Source organism: Barbatula barbatula (assembly GCF_947034865.1).
Source record: "Barbatula barbatula genome assembly, chromosome: 9".
In the NCBI taxonomy this organism is placed as follows: Eukaryota; Metazoa; Chordata; class Actinopteri; order Cypriniformes; family Nemacheilidae; genus Barbatula; species Barbatula barbatula.
Genome location: NC_136772.1, coordinates 4,478,076 through 4,496,796, shown reverse-complemented (window position 1 = coordinate 4,496,796; position 18,721 = coordinate 4,478,076). Strand labels below are relative to the sequence as shown.

The window sequence follows — 18,721 nt, the reverse complement described above, 5'->3', positions numbered from 1 at the left end:
CTATATTGCGTAAATAGCAAACAATTGTGATGTCACAACTTGCATAGATTGATCTGTGTCCAAGTTGATCATTCAACCCTATGAACATTAAAGTTGTTATGATCTTCAAAACTAAGAATTCAAAATCTCAAAATAGCATGAGGATTCATACCTCTGTCCATCGACTGTGCACAGGGACACGGCCCACAAATCTGGGCTAAATTTGGCAAGTTGGGGAATGTAGTCAGCAACCTGGTCGTCAAAGAAATCACAATAGATCGCAGTTCATTGCAGTTTTATTGGCATTTGAGATGAACCGCATATATGTTCTTTTCTTACCAGTCCACCAGAAAGTTTTCTGCCTTTCTCATAGAGAGTGTCAATGTGGGAAGAAAACGACTGGAAATCAGGGATGACAAACTTCTTCCGGAAGGCCTGGGTTAAAAGTACAATGTTGCTCTGGACACACCTGAGGAAAGAAATGAACTTGAAATGCTTGTCTATCTGGAACTGGTTTGATCACATAGAAAGAAACTTCTAAATTTGAATCTTTTAAATGGATTCACTTGGTTTGACATAACTTGAGCTCTTCCATTGCTGAGACTTTAGATGTTTTTGGCTATGAAAAAGACCCTAGCAGTCTTATATGCGTATCTTTAAGAAATGATCTCAACAATGCCTCAAACTATGCTCAGATTAACCTTAAACTAAAAGTAAACAATGTAACAATGTAAGTATGATTTTGATTTGCTTGGTAGCATAAAAAATCTATAGCAAAACAATTGGAAGTCTATAGCACACTGCCAGCTTACTTTTTGAAAAGGTGCCGGTCCAGCATCACGCCATCTGACGTGGACTTCAGGGTCACTTTCAACATGTCCATACATTCTTTCAGCCGTGGATCTCCCGTCCGAAGTCCGGTGGCCTTCAGCGCCTGTGTTTACATGCACATACACAAACGATTTCCATAAGCACACACTCTTCACGTAAAACTTTATTTGCGTAACTCATTACAATCCCAACACTCTTATCTGGGTTTAAACTCATTGTCGGCCGGGTTCGATAAGACTCGGTGTAGTAAAACATGACTCTGTGCCCTATTTACCGATGCTGATAAAAATAACAACAGTAACTCTACACACTGACACGATACACACTGCTTCAGTCATGCATTTGCAAACAACACATGCAGATACACTGCAGTTGACCTACTTCAGGAGACGTGAACAAAAACATCCCCGTCACTCACGCTAATGAATTTGTGGGCTGGGATCTTCTCTTGGCCTTCAGCGATACTGTAAAAGAGCAGATCCTCCAAGCTGGGCAGGATTCCAGGTTTCCTTCTCCTGGAAGCGGAGAGAATATATTGGGTTATTGACCGAGGTGACTTCCACTATGACAAAATGTCACAACAGTTTAGTCTGAAGTGACGCATGTGTCTGCCCATATGTTAAAATGATTGGTTGAGGATTAAACACTAGATGTGGCGAACACGCATGCAACAAAGACACAAAATAAAACAAAAGGAATCAGAAAATCAGTGGAAAGTTGAAGACCCCATGAAACGGCTCGACAAATGTGTGACTTTTTTGTGTTACTGTATTTGCTACATGTTAATGCTAGTTAGTGGAAAAAATCAAGCATTTTATTTGACAACAGCAGGATGAGTAAACAAGATAAACTATCAGTGTATTTGGTCAAAAGTCCAAACACACACAAATAAACACGGTTAACTAAATGCAAACAGACGTACCACGAGCAAGATAAATGTTCATGTTCATTTTATGGGGTCTTTGAAAGAAGAACAGACACAAATTTCTATATTGTATTCTAGAGTAGGGGTGGGCGATATGGACAAAAAAATTTAATCTAGATATTTTTGGCGATTTTAACGATAACGATAATTAGACGATATCCATTAAAAATGTGTTTTTAAAAGTCTGAGTTACTTAATCACTATTGGGCACCATGTTGAATGAAAACAGTGCTTATTTATTTTCTTTAACATGTAAGTATTCAAGTAAAAACAATTCAAAGACATACAAAATACTAATTGAATTAGTGTAAGAACATCGAACTCTGAGTAAACATTCAGTTGTACACCTCTGCTGTACTGTAAATTGTACAGCATACAAGCAAGATGAAATTATAATATATGATAGAAGTTGGGGAGGGCAGTTGAGCTGAAATCATTTCGACTTGGCACTTTCCCTACCTACTGAATCGGCAGCATTTATTTTGCTTGGTGATTGTTTTAGCATTTGTTTAAACTTGGTGATAGCATTTGTAATGTCTTGGCACTGTTGCTTTTTGCTTATCGTAAGGCACATTTACGCTAAACGACTCCGCTAAAGTTTGCTGCGTATGTTGTGCAGCAGGTACCTTAGCCGATGTCGGCTTTTCTCGGGCAGCGGAGTCTCTGAACTTTTCATACTCTTGGTATTCCTTACTATGGTTGGTCGTCGAGCTGCTTTTAACAGCAACATGTTTCCTACACACTTTGCCGAGTGCCGTCTTTTGCGCAACATCAGTTTTCTCAAAACCGAACCACTTCGATGCAAGTGAGGTTGAGCCACGTTTAGCAACTAAGTTATCTAAAGTAGATTGCGAGGCTCTGGGTGTCTGCATGTTGTCTCTTTCTGTCAAATGTTTAGCATAACCACATTCGTTAACCGGTGTTGAACATGCGTGCGGCCACGCGCTAACCTGTGAGAGAGATGAAAACATGTATGCAAACAACAGCAATCACGTGACGCCCTGCTGCAGCTTCTGAATGTGTGGAGTTTTAATGCGTGTTTTGGAGTGTTTTTTCGGAGTAATTAAAATACTCGATAATGAGAATTTGCACATCGTTAACACAACAATACCGATATTATCGCAGACGATATATATCGCCCACCCCTATTCTAGAGCTCGACCGATTTTATCGGCTTATAAGAGCATGTCGCAGACATATCAGCATCAATATGCCGCCGATTATTTTTTTTTTACGGAACATATGACACAGATACAGTTCTTGTTAATGGTGTATTTATTTAGTTTGTCCAGCAGAGCACGGTCCATTGTTTGCTTGAGCGACCCAGGTCACTTGACACAAGCCAACCCTATCGCTTCAGTAAGCTCTCTCGTTCGGGCAGTCAAGCGGTGTCTTCAGCTCACTAGGCAGGTTTCCATTACCCTTCAGAATGCGCAAACTGAAATACTTGAAAATCTGCCCAATGGAAACACATCAATTTCACAAAACTGCAATGGAAAACCTTTTTGTCGTATTTACACGAGGCATATAAAAAGTTTCACACGACCATTCGCGGTATATTTTGGCAGAACATTTGGAAAGATAGGATGTAAGAAATTCATATTAAGTAATATTTAATATGATGGCTCAAATGCAGGAAAACGAGTGAGTGCAATATGGAGATTTATTAGGAACAGTGAGGTTATATGACGGTTATATAAATTTCTCTTAAATCTTCCTAGAGGTTTTATTTTTTATTTCAAATATTGCGATACATGCATAATAATATGTGATTATATCATTTTTTATTCTTGTGGTGGCTTTTGGGGAGGGTAGGGTTTCCGGAGTTATGTTAATTTGTTTAGATTAGATTCAACTTTATTGTCATTACACATATACAAGTACAGTGTAACGAAATGTAGTTTAGGTCTAACCAGAAGTGCAATTAGCAAAGATGACAGTAGGTATGTACTATGAACAATATATACAGATGGCTATATACTATGAACATTAATGTACAGGTGGATATGAACAGTAATTTAGACTAAACAGTAGTGCAAGTGACTTAAGTTAAGTGTGCATTAATTATAGACATAAAAGTTACGGTGCATTATATGAGATAATGCAGTTAATAAGATTACAGTGCAGTAGATGAGTTAATGCAGTTATTGAAGTTATAGTGCAATAGATGAGTAGATGCAGTGAATAGAGTTACAGTGCAGTAGATGAGTTATGAAGGTAGACCATTAGTGCAAATGAGCATTCAGTATAATATTCTGGTGTGCAAGTGAGCAGTTTAGAGTGCAAATGATGCTGTGTGTGTGTAAACAGTCTGTTAGAGCAGATAACATGAAGTAGCTACTGGTGTGTACAGTTCAGTCATGCATGACAGCCCTGTAGTCCAATGTAAACAATATCATACCAATATTTAGTTTTTTGTCTTATTTTATTATTTTTAACAAATATTTTCTTAACAACACTGTCAGGATTCTGCTGCATCATGTCATCTTTTTCTTTGTTTAGTGGCAGGATCATGACAGAGTCTCATTTCTTGTGTGGCCCTTACGGCCTTCCATACACTCTCTCCGGTGTCGTCTCTGTTCCCATCCTCTCGTTTCCTAGTTATTGAATCATGTCCTACACCTGTTCCCCTCTTGATTTGGTCCCTTATTTATTGCCCTTGTGTCTTCTGTCTTGCGCTGGTTCATTGTGGTAGTGTGGTGAGTTCTTGTGTCTTGTAGTCTAGTTTAGTGTAGTTATTTGTAGTTCATGTCAAAAGTTAATTTAAGTCTTGTTTAAGTGTAGTTAGTTTTAGTCCTGTCTCGTCATGTTATTACTTTCCCCTGTTCTGTTATGTTACCCCCTCGTGGGTCTTTGTTTTGTTGTTATTATTAAAGTCTTCTGTTAACCCCTTACCCGCTGTCTGCACCTGAGACCTCTGTCCGTGCTCATGACAAACACCTTGTTCCTTTCTGAAATTGATACGATACTTTTTGTATGTCTGACAATTTTAATTAAATGTTTAAAAAAAAAAATATTGCGATACTATCGTTTTGGAAACCCAGTATCGTGTATTGTATCAAACTGCAAATGTATTTGAAGATTTCATTAGTTCTTTTGCAAAAACAGAAAACTTTTATTGTGCATTCCAATTAATATCAAAAATCTGTTTTTTATTGTGCTGTCCAATTAATATCAATGAAACTGCAGTTGGGTTGTTTTGAATCAATACAGGTAAATCAGGCCAATTCACATTTCGTGACAAAAACCAAAATCTTATTTTATATATTACGTTGTGTATTTTTTCTAGCCTTGCATTGTGCGTGATCTCAAAGACTGCTGCATCACTCTTGCTAAGTTATACTGTATTAACAGCTTCCCTAACTTAGCTGTTGCATTATCACATTTAGATGGCTTTAACTCTAACAGACCTCTGCCTAAGCTGCTGAGACTCTGAGCCATGGCATTCTTTAAAAGTCAAGAGAACCCAGCCAGGACTGTCATTCCCACTGGTATGACCGGTATGAGATTTTGACGATATGGTAACCTTGGTCAAAACTACCACATCTCTAAAATGTGTTACTTTAACAAAAACTGAACCTTTATTTCTAAGAAACATATAGAACATTTTGGAACAGTAAACAGGTCGGGTTAAATCATTTAAATAAATATTTGAGCTCTTCATAATTCTATTAAATTACCTGTAGCTCAACAATAATCAGACGTTCAGAACATAAATCATTTTATGTAAATAATAATTTAAATGAAAAGAAATACAGTCACTTAAGTGAGCCATAACCCGCAGGTCAACAATTAAAACTATTTCTGTAATAAAGCAGTCATCGAACCTGCTGCTGAACAATGTTTTAGGAGACATGCTCACTTCCATACTACACATTTATTTTTCAGTCCAAGTTATGATGCAGGATTGCAAGCATGTTCACCTAGTTCAAACTAGTTTATGTTGGGCTAGTTGATTAGCCATGTTATTTGCCTCGGTAGAAAGGGAAAAAGGTATTTATTTCTACAGTGTTGAACGCGCTAACTCTTTTAGATGGTTGCAAATGTTAATTTAAAGGGCTGGTGCAATGGTGTGTCATGCATTCTGACTTCTTTACAGTGTTAAACGTGCTGTCTTCTCATGCTTAACATGGAAAGTTTTTTTCGAACATGAAAAATCATTACGTTTCTTACTCCCTTACTGGGCAAGTCTCCAGGAAAAGCACGCCCACGCACAAATAATATCTAATAAATGCAGTCTCCCGGTGGTTAATTTAGCATATTTTAAGTGAACGCTTGGCTGAAAAGATGTGTATTTAATCTAGATTTAAAATGGGAGAGTGTGTCTGACCCTTGAATAGTATCGGGAAGGCTATTCCAGAGTTAAGGTGCTACGCATCAGTGATTAAAAGAACTTTAAAGTCAATACGACACTGGTTAGCCAGTGAAGGGTTGATAACATTGTGGTTATGTGATCGTATCTTCTGGACCTGGTTAGATCTCTGGCAGCTGCATTCTGAACCAACTGTAGTTTGTTTATTAATGATGCAGGACCGTATTGAAGTTTTTAAATATGTGATTAGTTATTGCAGAGACGCTCTCTGTTTGTAATCAAAATAGACTTTCTATTCAATTTTATACGCTGCCTATCTGTTTCTCATGCACAGACTCTGCCTCCGAAGTCATGGCGTTCCTCTGCTATTTGTAACCGAACGCTGCCAGCGTTTTTTTCGAACGGGGAGAAAAGTTCCAAGGATTGATCTCCTTCGGCCATCCTGCACACAGGTGACTCTCACTCTCTGACAGCTTGCACCAACCGGAGAGGGGTGGGGGCACGTTACTACTTATGCTCTTCGCTGCACACAACCTGAGGTATTCCTGCACTTTCGGTCTTTAAGGACGAGTAAAAAACCCCAGGAACAGGATAAAGGGAACATTTTTGTGGTTTTGAAACCACAGCTTTTCTAAACCTCGGTATACCTTGAAACCGGTAATCGGCCCATGCCTACGGCCCACCAAATCATTCAATGATGAACCATAAATCCTTCAATCACCTCAGTACTGCAGCCTAGATCTCCTACAATGATTTCCCACATTTTCCATTTGTTCTATTCATTTTCCTAAGTGTTATTTGATTCGGTCTAATTTGAATGCAGCTTATTAGAATAATTGTTCATCATCATTATTCTTATTGACTCTTATTGACTTAGTGATTTTATATTCAGGCTGGATAGAGAAAGTGAAAGTTTTCTTTAACATCATTACTAAAGTAAGGGTCGGGGACATATAATGGAACCAAACAGAGCTAAAACGTTAACATTAAAAACAGACAGTTTTCTAATAAAGCAACACAATAAAGTGTGTTGGCATAAAACTAGTGTGACAATATCATTTAACATTTAATCGTTTAAGAGACTTTTATCGAAAGTGACTTAATAAGGGAGACCAATAGAAGCAAACAAGTCAACAAAAGGGGCAACGCGTGTGTAAATGTTGTGACTGGTCCCATTTAGACTAGCAAATCTATTTAATCAGAAAATAATAGATAGGAGATGAACATACCCTAGTTGTAATGGGTTAGGTGATCATTCTTAAAAATGGCTAAAGTATCACTTATGATGTTTAAATAAAAGTTTTAAAAACACAGCATCACCTCAAAAAGCAAATAATAATAATGATTCATGCAGAACTTCAAGAAAGTGTTCCTGCTTTAAAGTGCAAAACTCCTAAATCCTCAATGCATGAAAGAGATACTTTTTTTAATCTGACAAACAGCTCAACAAGTCATTCTTCACCTAAAAACAAACACAAGTCATTCTAGGTCTTGAAATGTACTTTGTTTTGGTTTGTGATGATCATACATCAGAAATACTGTAAATAACTGTGCCTCAACTATGCAGATGTTTAGATTTTCTCACTCATCAGAGTTAATGTGAGGTCACAGGAAGCATTTAGCTACAGTCTGCATCATATGATACGAAATTAATTATCTGTTGACCAGAACTGCGATATCAGCTTACAGCAAAAACAGAAGGTCCGTAGTTCTACACAGACAGTTACAGACAGACAAGAGATCGTAAAAAAAGAGGTGAATCATCTGCGCTGGACCAGTGGGGTTTATTCTCCAGAGGTCTTTGGTGTTGAACATCACCTCTTTCTCTGCCTCTTTTTAAGGCCTCGGCTATATTTCACCCCAAAATAAAAAAAGACAATTTTTTGTTTTGCTTTTGGGATGTGACCTGTTTTAAGACATATTTTAAACAGACTCAACCCCACATGAGATTCCAGGAATTTTTAGAGCCAAATTCTCAACCTCCAGTAGAATAAATCAAACAAACATTACACTCCAATTCACACAGACAGCTCACAGAAGACAGACCCAATGGCATGCATAAAATGTTTTGTGAAGGAAACTGCAATAACTCCATTTCATTGCTCACATTTAGATCACAATGTGGCTAAGAACAGAAATACCCATATGAATCAGAAAGAGAAAAGCTGAGACCCTTCAATAGGGTTCTCTACTGCTCCCTCGACCAAAAAGAGACTTTGCCAAGCAAATGCTAGAGTTGTAAGTGTTATACGACGTATGTTCTTAAAACGATATGTATTATATAAAGTGCTACACAAACAAACGTGGCATGACAACAGATAGACTACTCATGGGCTGATCTCTCAGTCAACATGGAGATCAGGTGAGATCTCAAGTATATTGGCCAAGTGAAGAAAACACTCGAGTTAGTTGCCTGGAAACAGAGCGTTTTCCTTTTCGCACCAGGAAGTCATTTTGAAGTAAATGGTCCAAACCTTCTGGATTTATGCCCTTGACGGGACAAATCTTCAACACTTCATCACAACAACTGCCTTTTCCATCAAACAAACACACTGCCTTCGGAAAATCTGGAAAAACATCCCTTAAAAATTACAATTTGAAAATTATTTATTATTCAGCCACATTGTGTTGCAACCCAGAATTGTATTTCTTTATGTACAACGCCACTTGCATCATTATTATCTGCACTATATTGGAGTAAAAGATGACAAAACCTTTAAACTTAAATTAATGACCACTAGGGTTGTACCAAATGACAATAGTATTGTATATCGCCGATTGTCAGACATTTTGGTGATAGCCGATTCCTCAGACGATAGTTGGCTGTTGCAAATAAATCTTACAACAAATGCGCATTGCACATTTCTTCATGCAAGAGAGCTTGCAATGCAGGCAGCTTAAGCTTTTCCTCGAGAGTATGATAGAGTACAGGATTTGAGTTTTCGGCATGCGGAAGAGCTTGTAATGCGTGCGACTCTGGCTTCTCTCGCGTCAGAGAGAGTTTATAATGTGCAAATGATCCAGTCTGGCAATCAAGTAATAACAGCGCACACGGCGTCAATGACGCATTTGAATTAATGACATTGATTTACAGCGATAGTACTTTCACTCGTATGAAAGGTTGTGGTGGTAAATAATAATACCAGCTGCATTGAACTCACACTCTGATAGAAGGCTGATGTGGTCACACATGTGCCACTGTTGCTTCTGTTTTTCGTCCACAAATCCAGATTTTCATAGATAAATGTGTAAATTGACCCGCTCCCCCGATACTATCGTGTATTGGCTATCCACAGGCTGGTGATAGAACGAATATCGCTCCCAACGCTAATAGCCACATTACTACAGAATAATCCTGCACTAAAAGAAACATTCTTTTACGGGTTGTTTCTCGGACCGGGCTAAAGACTAGCTTTAATGTTAGAGGCGTCTTGATCTGAAACATCTCGTGCTGACATATTAACACATGTGAGGGTAATTGTTTTTTCTCAAGATACACATCAGCAATGTTTTGGCAAAGTATGTTTTGACGTGTTTTTCTGTGTCTTTGGTGTGTGATAAGTTGTCCATGCATGTATTAGACACGTAAATTTGCTAAAACTAAAGTGTCTGAACAAAAGAGGCTCACCCAGACCTGCCTGAAATGCCTCATGTAACCCACAAATCTACGTCAGTTTGTGGTATAATTTGTCTAAGACCGCCCAAATGTATACCCAGGTAAGGTGGTCGTACCTGTCAGTACAACTGCTTTGGAACCTGATTTTCCAAATACGGTAAGTGTAAGAGGCATACATCTCCGTCACACGCTTGCAGTATTCGACCAATCCCTACGCGCTGGTTAACTGGTCAATCAAAGCACACCTCGCTTATCAGAGCGATGAGCTTTGTAAAAAATATGCACGTTTCAGAGAGGACCGGGGCAAAGAGGAGAAACAAACATGCACGGTATGTGGAAAATACAGCTTCTTTGAACCGTAAATCGTGTATGTACACCGTGCATTGCATCTAAAACAAAAGGTAATATTCGTTTTAGCCGTGTCAAATGACTCCATTAAATATTCTAATTTAACTAAGGCCTAGCTAATCCTGTCCGAGAAACCGCCCCTCAGTCAGTTTTTACATGACAGATGCTGAAACCTATAAAGCTGCCATCTAAATTATGTTCAGCTGATGGCTCCCGTTCAAGGCCAATGCATTAGCCACTTTGTAAACCGGCCTGTCTAGGCTCAAGGTTAAGTGTTTGTTCATCAGAGTACACAGAGCAGGTTAGAAATGTGACACACTGTATACTGGAAAGGACACTGTATACTACAATTAGCACAGCTGACACGACGGTTCGTTGGTCTAAACTCTGTGCCAACTGGAAATTGCTATTTCAGATACAGACACCGGGTTTGTCACTTGACAACAACCATGGTTTAGTTTAGGGATGCACCGATATGTACATTACGGCCGATAACCGATTATTCTTTAATACTGGAAGCCAATAACCAATAAATTCGCTGATATACAGTATCTTAATATTCATATAAAATTCCCTAAGACTGAAACGAAAGGCAAAAAGTGTACAACTGCATTTATTTGGAAACATTCACTCCAGCGACAAACAAAGTAATCATTAGTTATTTTTCTTCCCATGAAACAATGTACCATGCCTAGCCTACTTATTAACAATACTTTAACCTTCAAACTTTTCTGGTATATTTTTTTTATTTAATTAAACAGTTATAGATGTTATAAACCCAGAAAAGTGTTCTTTATAGTCACATGTCTAACAGGTCTCAAGACAGAAAGCATGCAGACAGCAGTCTGATTCAAACAATATGCTTTTGTTCCTATGATTTACACATTCATAAATATCTACATACTGTACAACAATGTTTTGCTAATAGCAGTAAGTGAATGATCACGACAGAAAGACAGTTCTGTACTGTATTTTAACTGTGAGCAGCGTGCAGTTAAAGAAGTTAAACCAGAAGAAATGATTTATCGGCTATATATATATTATCGATACCGATATGCTCTGTTGCACATCCGAGAGGCCCTTGGGGGACAGCATGCACCTCTACACGAGCTGTTCAAAAGAACAGTCGGTTCTGGTTTCAGGTATCAGATAACTTTACAAAGCCTCCCTGAGCGAGAGAAAGAGGGAGTTTGCGGATTAACTCTTCAGGTAACGGCTTTAATTGCCGTAACATAATTTACGTTCACTTCATCCTCCTCTTTCTGCAGCAATTTGTTCGACTAAACAACTTTTGTGATTAAAGGATTAGCTTTGAATGTCAGGAATTGCAACAGAAAAAAAAGCGCAGTCTAAATATGTGCTTCTTACTCACAAAGCAAGCAATGCGTTGTGCATGCATCGATCTGTTCATTCATCTGTCTGCCTGTCAACTGTACCATCGATAGAATAAACAAAAATCTTATATCAAGTTTGGTTGCAACACCATCAAAAGCAAATATCCTGTGAATTCAGCTAAAAATCTTCATTATCCAGATGGAGTGATGTTTGACAGCTTCACCGATGTGGAAAGTGCACAGCACAAAAGGAGCTTTTCTCACAATCTGTCACCTTGGACAGAATTAGTTGATTGGTTGGAGAGATCAAGAAGACAAATTTAATTCATCTCACAGGATGCTAGCTGTCTTCTGCTACATCAACAGCGAGTCTGAAGCCAAAGGAGTCATTCCAGGATCACAATGACTCACTGTTAGAAACTGGGTTACAAATGAGGTACATATAAGGTAACAGCGAGCATTTTTCAGTTTGTTAACATGCATTATGGTGCCTAAATATGCAACTCACAGGGTTTTGGTCTTCAATTCAACAAACTGCACCCATTCTGAACATTTCCAACGGCTGATTCCCAAGAGCAACATGTTTCAACCGAAGAACTGCAGCAACGGTTTAACTACACACTTCTCAGAGTCTGAGCCAGTTCTGGACTCCAGCAGCCGGCACACCCAGAATAATGGAACATTATAAAAGCAAATGGGAAAAAAATGGCAAAAACAGAATTTTATGAAATAAATTTAACCAGGATTGTAACACAATGTGAGTGAGAAAGAACATTAAGGAGATCCATTTGAGAAATGAAAAGGCTTTCTGCTTTTTCTCAAGATATTAAAGGTGCAACGTGTGATATTAAGGAAGATCTATTGAGAGAAATGCAATATAATCTACATAACCATGTTTTCAGAGGTGTATAATGTGACCTCACATAATGAAGCGTTATGTTTTTTTTACCTTAGAATGAGCTATTTCTATCTACTTACACTGCGGGTCCCCTTACATGGAATTCACTATGTTGTTTCTACTGTTACGTCCATTGGGACGTATATATATATAAAAAGTGTGTTAAAGTGTTTATCCTTTTGTGATGTATGTGTGTTATGTGTTTTGTTTCAGAGTCAGAGAAAAACTGGAGCTTTTCCTCTGTTCCAAAGCTGTTGGTTTCAAGGTCTCAACGATCACAGAAATGCACCCAGAGCATGTAGCCGGGTGTAGTCTTTTGATTTATCCGTTTTCTTTATAACTTTACAGTCTGTTAAGGTGCCTGAGGGCCTATGTTCCCATTTACTGCCTAAATGAAGTTAAATTCCCATGAAATGCAAGCGATGGGATGCCATTATTTTGTTTTGCTACGGCTATTTTTCTCCTGTTTATATGGATAGCAAGCTAGTCAGGGGCAGTGTTTTATCTTTTCTTTTCTCTTTTGTTGGCTGGGTTGAAAGACTGGGCAAGGAAGACATTTTTGGTTTGTAATTTTGTGGCCATCTCCCTGCACAAGTCTCTGCTTATAGACTTGTAAAATAAACATTTGTTATATTTTAATTTCAAACGTGTATGTTGTGTGATACCTTGGGACCTGGAGACCTCATCACTTCTCTCTCTCCACGCTGCTTTGTTACATTCCTAAACCCTAGACTAAGGGAAGATGTAACACTACAGTAGCCCTAAACCGAAAAACTGCTCTACAGAGCGTGTCCTGTAAATAAGTTATCTCCTTCGGCAAAGAAGCGAAAACATGACAACATCTTTTCCTGTGTGAGTTACCGTAGTGCTTTAAAAGGGAGGGGTGAGCCATGGACTGAGCAGTTAGTTGCAATTCATAACCTCACCGCAAGATGCCACTTCATTTTACAAACTGGACCTTTAACTGTCATACCACTAATCAATAAGATAGACATATGGAATAACAAAGTGCTTGCTGAGAAACAGGTATGACATAAATCTTATATAGGTGTGGGTAATTTAATGTGACATTCATTGTTTGGGATACAAATGTTTTTGATGCTTACTAACAGCCCTGCCTACATCTTACACTTTAAATACTAAACGGTATGCCAAAAACCAAGTGTAAAATATAAAAACCAGTTTTGAGATCGTGTGTGTGTGTGTGTGGGGGGGGGGGGTTAATAAATGGCCAATTGCAGGCCATAGCATTGGTCAGTCAAAGAGTATATAAAAGTAATGCTAGAACAATATATTAGCCAGTATTTGGTTATTGTTAATCAGCTAAATAAGTGACTCAGTAATTCTGTGTACAGCTTGATAAAGCAGCACTGTTACAGTATGTTATATACGTTTATATTATATAGATATTAGTCCAGTATACAATTTAGAAATTGTATCGCTGGTATGTGTATATAATTTAAGCAGCATTTTATTTGCTACCACTGCATTTATTCACTAAACTAATATCCTAATATTTGTTTAAAACAACAACAGTGTGACATCAGTAAGCAATTTTAAAGATATATAAAAAATGCGTTCACTCTTTCACACCTTCTTTCATTACGACCTCTTAAGTCTTGTTGACAAGGCAACAGCAAAGCGGCTGAAAGTCTGTGACAGCAACAGCATGCATCTGGTGTTTTTGATCAGCTTCAGGAACAAAACCAGCAGCCTGTCTTCTGTGCAAGAAAAATATTGTGATAAGGTTTGAGACTGAGTGAAAATTGTTTGTATGGAGTTCTGTGTGGACATAACCTGATATCACAGCAGCAACAGGAGATTCCCTTAAATTCTGTCTATATTAGCTTTTCTGTAGCTCATCTGGTAGAGCATGGTGCTAGCAGTGACAAGGTCATGAGTTTGATCCAAGGCATTAGCATTAGGGCACTGTATGTTACTTCAGACCGTATATTTCAAGATATTACAACATGAAGTAAAACTATGCGATTACTAATCGTGCAATCTGCTGTAATGCAACGTGTTATTTATAACTCCAATTCCAACACATCAAGGCATATGTAGATATATAGTCCAGTTGGCGCTTTAGTGATAGCTGCCCATTGCTCCGGGTGTGTGTGTTCACTACTCACTGGATGGGTTAAATTTTGGTTATGGGTCACCATAATTTACAAATGGGTCACTTTCACCCATCTGACCAAATGGCCAGTGATATCCACTAATGAACGACTCTCATCTCTATTTGCACACAGATCGTAACCAATGCGAATGAATCTCTGTCCAAACAACAAGCAGGCCTGTGCAGACATATTATGCACAGATATCTTTTTAATGTGTAGCTTTTTAATGCACGTTCTGCTTTTTTATTGGACTTTTCCCCTTCCAAAACATACCAAAATCCATAGATGTCTCATACTTTTCCACAAAGAAATGAACTACGGCACTGTGCGTTCGTTTCAACCAAAACAAAGCGTTTATATTATCCAAGTCAAACCCATGACGTGTCTCTCTTATTCAGTAGATGTACACCTCCGGAAAATGAGTCATCTTGCCCATCCTTGATACAAGATGGCAACCAAAGAAACAATAATAACACCACGATGTGAAAAAGCCCAAGATTAAAGACTCCCTGTCGGGACGAGCATGACCCTTCTGCGTCATCCTATAAATAATCACGCTCACGCGCACTGTGAGAACCGAGCATGACTGATAATATCTCCAGGCAGTTTTTAAATATTAAAACGATAAGAGCTTTAACATATTTGTCAACAAATATAGGATATTCACGCATCTCATGTAACAGAAGAAAAACGCCCATGTGCGTACTGTGATCTTGCCAACTTTCCAGCGTCGACATGGGACAGGAGAGGTAAAATATCGAGAGATAGGCATATAAACACATGCCTATTATTTCCCTCATGCCACACGCACATTGTTAAATGTATGGCTGGTGATATTTATTGTATCCTATCCAGAAACCCGTTGACTTACAGCAAAACATGTGTCGACCAATATGGATTATTGACATTCCTCACATGCCTGTATGGCGTCATAAATAAGCAGCTGATAAGAGACACGGCCACTTCCCTCTCTACTTCCAGTCAGGAAACGACACATAGCACGCTACACTTCAAATCTACACGATGGGCCACATGTTCTCAATTGACACTTTTTGGGACCATTTAAACGTTCTCCACAAGATGAAATAAAACGAGTACACTCGCTCTCCTCCCACTCGCTGTATAATGTACACATTCAGTGACGTTTACACGCTCCCGCTGATGGGGAAAAACACGCCAGGTTCTCGTCAGTAGCGACCAAACGCTATAAATGAATCTCGTACTTGTCCGCCGTGGTTTCCTGGAAGGTCTCATCCGTCTTCGCGCTCTCCGTCTCGATCGCTCCCTCGGTTTTCGTACATAGGCATCTCCTCGAAGACGGAGGTCGAATGAGAGGTAGACGTCTTCCGTGACGGACGATATTTAACTTTGGTGCGTTGCCATTGGAATAAGCGGCGCTGAAGCGGTACGCACTCGGTAAAGTCTTTTTAAGCCTTAAAATGTCTGATGACGAACGCTTATGGCTGGTTTGAATCAACTCCTTCAGCACAACAGAAGCCCTAAACTGTAACATCTCAGTCCTGTCGAGCAATTCGTTTCGTTTCTTGTTTTCGTTGAATAAAACTAGAACGCAGATTCTAGCAATGAAGCGACACTTTGCGCGTCTAGTGTGTGAAGCGCCTTTGGTGAGGCTCGCGAGCGATATGCCACGGACACGCCCACCTATTGAGCTATTGGGCAGAGTGAAAACGTGTTCAAATCTTTCTCTTTCGTTATTGGCTGGATATGACATGTTTCATATTTGACTCTCGCGCATCACGTCCTGCTGTGACTATTATACGTCCCGCATAAAAATGTAAACATTTATACGCCTGAATGTTTAAATATCATATTATTCTTATTAGTATTTTGTCGTGCGATCCGTGATATTTATACACGTAATTAACGTTTAATATTTTATTTTCATTTAGTATAGTGGACAATTTTTGTCATCTCTATTTGCACACAGATGATCGTAAACAATGTGAATGAATCTCTGTCCAAACAACAAGCAGGCCTGTGCAGACATATTATGCACTGATATCTTTTTAATGTTTAGCTTTTTTGTTGGACTTTTTCCCTTCCCAAACATACCAAAATCCATAGATTTCTCATCATTTTCCACAAAAAGAAATGAACTACGGCACCGTGCGTTCGTTTCCACCCAAACAGAGCGTTTATATTATCCAAGTCAAACCCAGACAAAACCATCACGTGCCTCTCTCATTCAGTAAATGTACACACAAAAAAACTTCGGAAAATGAGTCATCTTCCCCATCCGTGATACAAGATGTACAAAATGTAACGCCTTCGTTTACATATTTGTTCATATGAATATTTAAATATCATAGTATTATTGTAATTAATACTAAATAAATCCATGATATGTATGCACATTATTAACCTTTAATTTTTTTTCATTTATTATAGTGAACAAGTTTTTTATTGACAGATGATTTTAAATTTGACAAAATATGTAGGCTAACATCGGTATAATCAAAATGCTGACAGGCTGTGTGGTGTTTATTTAACAAATACATCATATGAAAAGAGAACGATGTTTGTCTTCACTGCATGACATTTATTCATGGAAATGTAAGCCTATTGCGGTCATTTGAGCTCTGCCATTCAACGTATCACTTACCATTGAAAGGGCCCCAATGGAAAAATCAATTGCATCAATTAACGAGTCATGAATGTAACCGAGAGACACCAAGACTATGTTTCCAGTCATTTGTGTCCAAACTTAAAATGAATGGAGAGAGTAGCCTATGTTTAACAATGATGTCATTATTGCATATTATTATCGCCGCATCATGACCAGCTACAGAACAATTGGATTATGGCATGTTGAGGATAACATGCTTAACTCTAGCTGCTAGTGAACAACACGTGGCCGCCAGATCTTTCATTTGTGGTGTAGGTCTGACACAGTGTGAAAGAGGAACCACGTGATGTCTATCTTTTCAATGACTCTTCTATAAAGTGCTAAGCAGGTTGCCTGTTTGTAAACATATCAGATTTTCATCAAAGAAGCGAGAGTGTATGCAAGTTCACATTTAGGTCCATTTCCAGTTTGTTAGCTGGCCTCTTCGGGAACTTCTTGCCAAACTTTACATCTTAAAACGTAAGTATTTCGTGGACTTTTGGTCTGGGAATTCGCCTACAGCACATGCCTTCTGTACTTCAGACAAATGAAAAGTAATTTCATGAGTCATCGACCACCCTACCCATTCTAGAAACTTCCCAGCCTACAGTAGTTCAATGAGTCAGGGCTGGAAACTACAGAAACTGTGTGTTTTGCCCCCTACCGGCGGTGTGTGGTATTTCATGTTACGGGAACGCCGAGTGAGACATGAACAATCGTGTGTTGCTTCCATCTTGTGCTGAACGTGTACACTACATTGGAAAATACGACTGACATTACCCTGCACATAATATTAATAAAGTAAAATAATAACCAATACGTTATAGCATACGATATATATGAGATACGTTGGACGATCATTTATTAGGGCTGGAGACAGTAGTATAGAATAGGGTTCAGACATAAATAGACACACAAATATTTTAACATCTTACTCTGGCTTAAACAGCATGAACATAATGCTTGTAGAAATGGTTAGCCTGTTAAACAGCCCGTCACGTTATGGTTGTTGTCGGTCGACCTGCACTAGGGGGCGCTACAGGGTCGTGTTTTGTATTCACGCTTCAGAAGTATTTGCTGCGTTTATATACAGCTCAAACTCTACGATCTTAGTCTCTCGGGGCTACAGAGTTGTGCCTATGCTCACTAAAATATATATTTGAATGGCTATTTGTTACATTTATTTACTCTGGCTGTAAAATCTCTCAAGAGGACACGTGTCTTTGAAGCTGGGCCTGACACTTGAATATTGTATGTTACACCAGTGCTCTATGTCATTTTCAAGGGCCATTTCCATGTAAGCAGGAATGGCATGTTTGGCTCAATAGGATACCCGATATCAATCATATTAAACAAAACATAAAATAGTCCCAGAAAAGTATATACAGTTTTCGTAGATTAAAAGTTGATATTATTACTATTATTAACGTTGTTGTGTTTTCTCTATTTTCTTGTAAAGCTGGTTAAAACTCGGCTATGCAACACTGTCAAATATCGTAAACGTTTGAATCGAATGTGACAAATGTTACTTTCATAATGGGATATATGGAAACAAGGAGTCATTTCAAAAAGCGGTGCCAAATTACGACGACAAATTTTTGTTCTTTTGTTTTGTTCAATAATGTGCCCTTATGAATCACTTACAATGGGACCAGGAATGTGTATTAAGAAAAAGGGTCTATGATGTCACGTACCCGGACCTAATTGTGAGAAGTCATTCTGGGCCGCCTGT

At 38.6% G+C, this 18,721-nt stretch overlaps 1 protein-coding gene across 2 annotated transcripts in view; it reads right to left on the bottom strand.

Moving 5' to 3' along the window:
* glsb (glutaminase b) overlaps nt 1–16,013 on the bottom strand; it is a 29,407-nt gene extending 13,394 nt beyond the window's left edge. Inside the window, exons 1-5 of one of the 2 annotated variants that reach the window (XM_079464500.1) lie at nt 15,587–16,013; nt 1,229–1,325; nt 792–913; nt 319–448; nt 152–231 (exon numbers count right to left, since the gene is read on the bottom strand). In XM_079464500.1, the coding sequence (XP_079320626.1) occupies nt 152–231; nt 319–448; nt 792–913; nt 1,229–1,325; nt 15,587–15,876 (719 nt within the window). In that variant the 5' untranslated portion in view covers nt 15,877–16,013. The remainder of the gene's footprint in view (nt 1–151; nt 232–318; nt 449–791; nt 914–1,228; nt 1,326–15,586) is intronic. The other variant, XM_079464499.1, reaches the window with a different exon arrangement.
* Nucleotides 16,014–18,721: the final 2,708 nt, after the last annotated feature.